Raw genomic sequence first — 2,155 nt, 5'->3', positions numbered from 1 at the left:
CAATATGGCCAGTCGTGGGGATGGCCGTCTCTGTGGTAAACGGAAACCGCGACCATCTTTGTGTTTGCACTGAAGTTTGTGAAGAAGCCTTCAATTTCCTTGAAATCGGAGGAGCTAGTTGATGGTGTGCAAGCTCGCCTCTTGTACTTTCCTGCTTTTAAGGCGAAATAAATGCCACTCATTCCAATTGTCTTGAACATTGTCGTTAGAAATTGAAGGAGAAGGGAAAGAAGATGGTCTCTGAGAGGGCAAGTAGCAGTGTATCGGAGGACCTACACACCGAGATCAAATTACGCGTCTGCACGTTTTGATAGTGGGTTTTTGCTATCGCTTGTGGTTGGTAAGCAGAGATGGCAGATTCGTAAAGACTGGATGGATGTTAGCAAGACTACTTTTATGTGTCAGAGGCACTATCTAGATCGTAAGCGGTGCTGAAGTTTAACTGGACATAACTATCCAATAGAATTAAAGGAGCTTTTACGGCATGGCTTAGAAGGGCTGGAGTGATTGATGCAATAGAACTGGTAACCAAAGGCTCTTCCTGTATCCACAGTGGAACAAAGGCCTGTGATACTCCTGTGGAAATTACTGAAGGTGTGGTAAACACGTATTCGATCTTTTCACTGAGTTTGGTAATTCGAGTAAAATAGGCGTTTACCACCTCCGTCACAGTCTTCATTCCGTTTAAACAAGCAACCTAATTATGTGCAAGCTTCTATTAATTTTTCACGCAGCTCCTCATACAAGACATCTTTGAGTACGTTGTGCCTCGGTGACACCTTGTTCCCGTCCTTCGTGGTAAAATAAATTTAGTCCTCATATCTCTCCTCGCTCTCCGCCTTTCCAATCGTCCACAGCTACACTTTTCCTCTCTACATCTCCTTGGCTCTCTCTCACTCACCCCGCTTCCATTCATGATTGATGCAGCTTTTTCTCTTCAACCTCTCCACCTTCCTCTCTACCATCTCTGCCCATATATCTCTAGCTAGCCATAAACTTACATAAGTGATTGAACCCCTCTATTTTCGAAGACCGTGTCCCTTGTACCTCAGATATTAACGTTTATGATTCACTGCCATTCCTACTTCTAGTTCCTCACTCTTCACTGTTACATACAGCTAACTCCTCATTCCTCGTTTCATGGACTCAGAACGCAGCTGCAGACTAGATGTCGCAGTAATTCATGCACTCCACCAAGGGTACGGCTTCCCTACTACAATCACTGGAAGCGAAGGAAGAGATGAAGCGAGGTCGATTGAAAAAGGCGAAATTGGACGTCTTTCCCTTTAAATTTATTGGAAAGGGTACCTAGCGAGTGACAGAAAAGTGCAGATTCTGCTTCCACTTTTACCTGCGCCTCGGTAAATTAACGCGATTGTGCTTCTGCTGCTTGCTTGTCAGATATACAAATCAGATTAAAATTAATAACTGACCTAATAAGAAGTGCAAAGGAGGAAATGACGGGGACACAGGGACGTAACTGATGTATGTGCATAGATATTTAAGCAGTGTGACATGTCCCTCCTCCCTCAGAGACGCCTCATCATACTTTTCGATGGGTCGTGCATGTCACCCTACTCCTTCCATGGCAAATCTTTGTTCTTTGCTTTCTTCCTCACATTTTCCACAATTTCGACTTCCATTTTATCCCCTTTTTCCTATGTTCGCCTTCTTCTTTCCCTCTACCACCATCTTTGCCTTCGTCCCCATTGTTCGTATTGCTAATGCCTATCTGATATAGGCGACTAGCACCCTGCCTGTATGAATGAGTGCCCATAACCAGACAATGATAAATTAAACTTATAATAACAAAGGATTATATACAGAATCTAAGAGATATTCAAAAATTTTGGTTTTGAAGGAAGGAAAGAAAAAGAGGGAGAAAGAAGAAAGGAGAGGCAGAAAAGCCTTTTTATTTAGGATAATTTTGTCTCCCCGTCTGCCTATGAACAGGGTATCTCTAGAAATCGAATGCTTCCTGGGACTCAGAGCATCTTTTTTACAAAATAGCATGACCTGTTAGGCGATCACCGGTTATTGATATTGCCCAGATGCCATCAAATTATCAAATCCGGTGAAAAGGTCTGGAACTACCTTTACGCGTTGTCAAGGATTTGCAAAACCTTGAGGTTATGATAATCTTTTATGCTTGGTA

The 2,155-nt window shown here is 42.9% G+C and overlaps 1 protein-coding gene across 1 annotated transcript in view; it reads left to right on the top strand. All coding sequences in view use genetic code 11, as the record gives it.

Moving 5' to 3' along the window:
* Positions 1-2,155, top strand: part of EGR_10749 (hypothetical protein) — a gene marked incomplete at both ends in the record, with an annotated part of 3,989 nt that overhangs the window by 648 nt on the left and 1,186 nt on the right. The window contains one exon of the mRNA XM_024499998.1: positions 1,815-1,929. Within this exon, the coding sequence (XP_024345588.1) occupies positions 1,815-1,929 (115 nt within the window). The remainder of the gene's footprint in view (positions 1-1,814; positions 1,930-2,155) is intronic.

This window comes from Echinococcus granulosus (genome assembly GCF_000524195.1).
Source record: "Echinococcus granulosus chromosome Unknown EG_S00262, whole genome shotgun sequence".
NCBI classification, from domain to species: Eukaryota; Metazoa; Platyhelminthes; class Cestoda; order Cyclophyllidea; family Taeniidae; genus Echinococcus; species Echinococcus granulosus.
The sequence above is the reverse complement of the archived record's forward strand: the minus strand, read 5'-3'. Positions and strand labels throughout refer to the sequence as shown.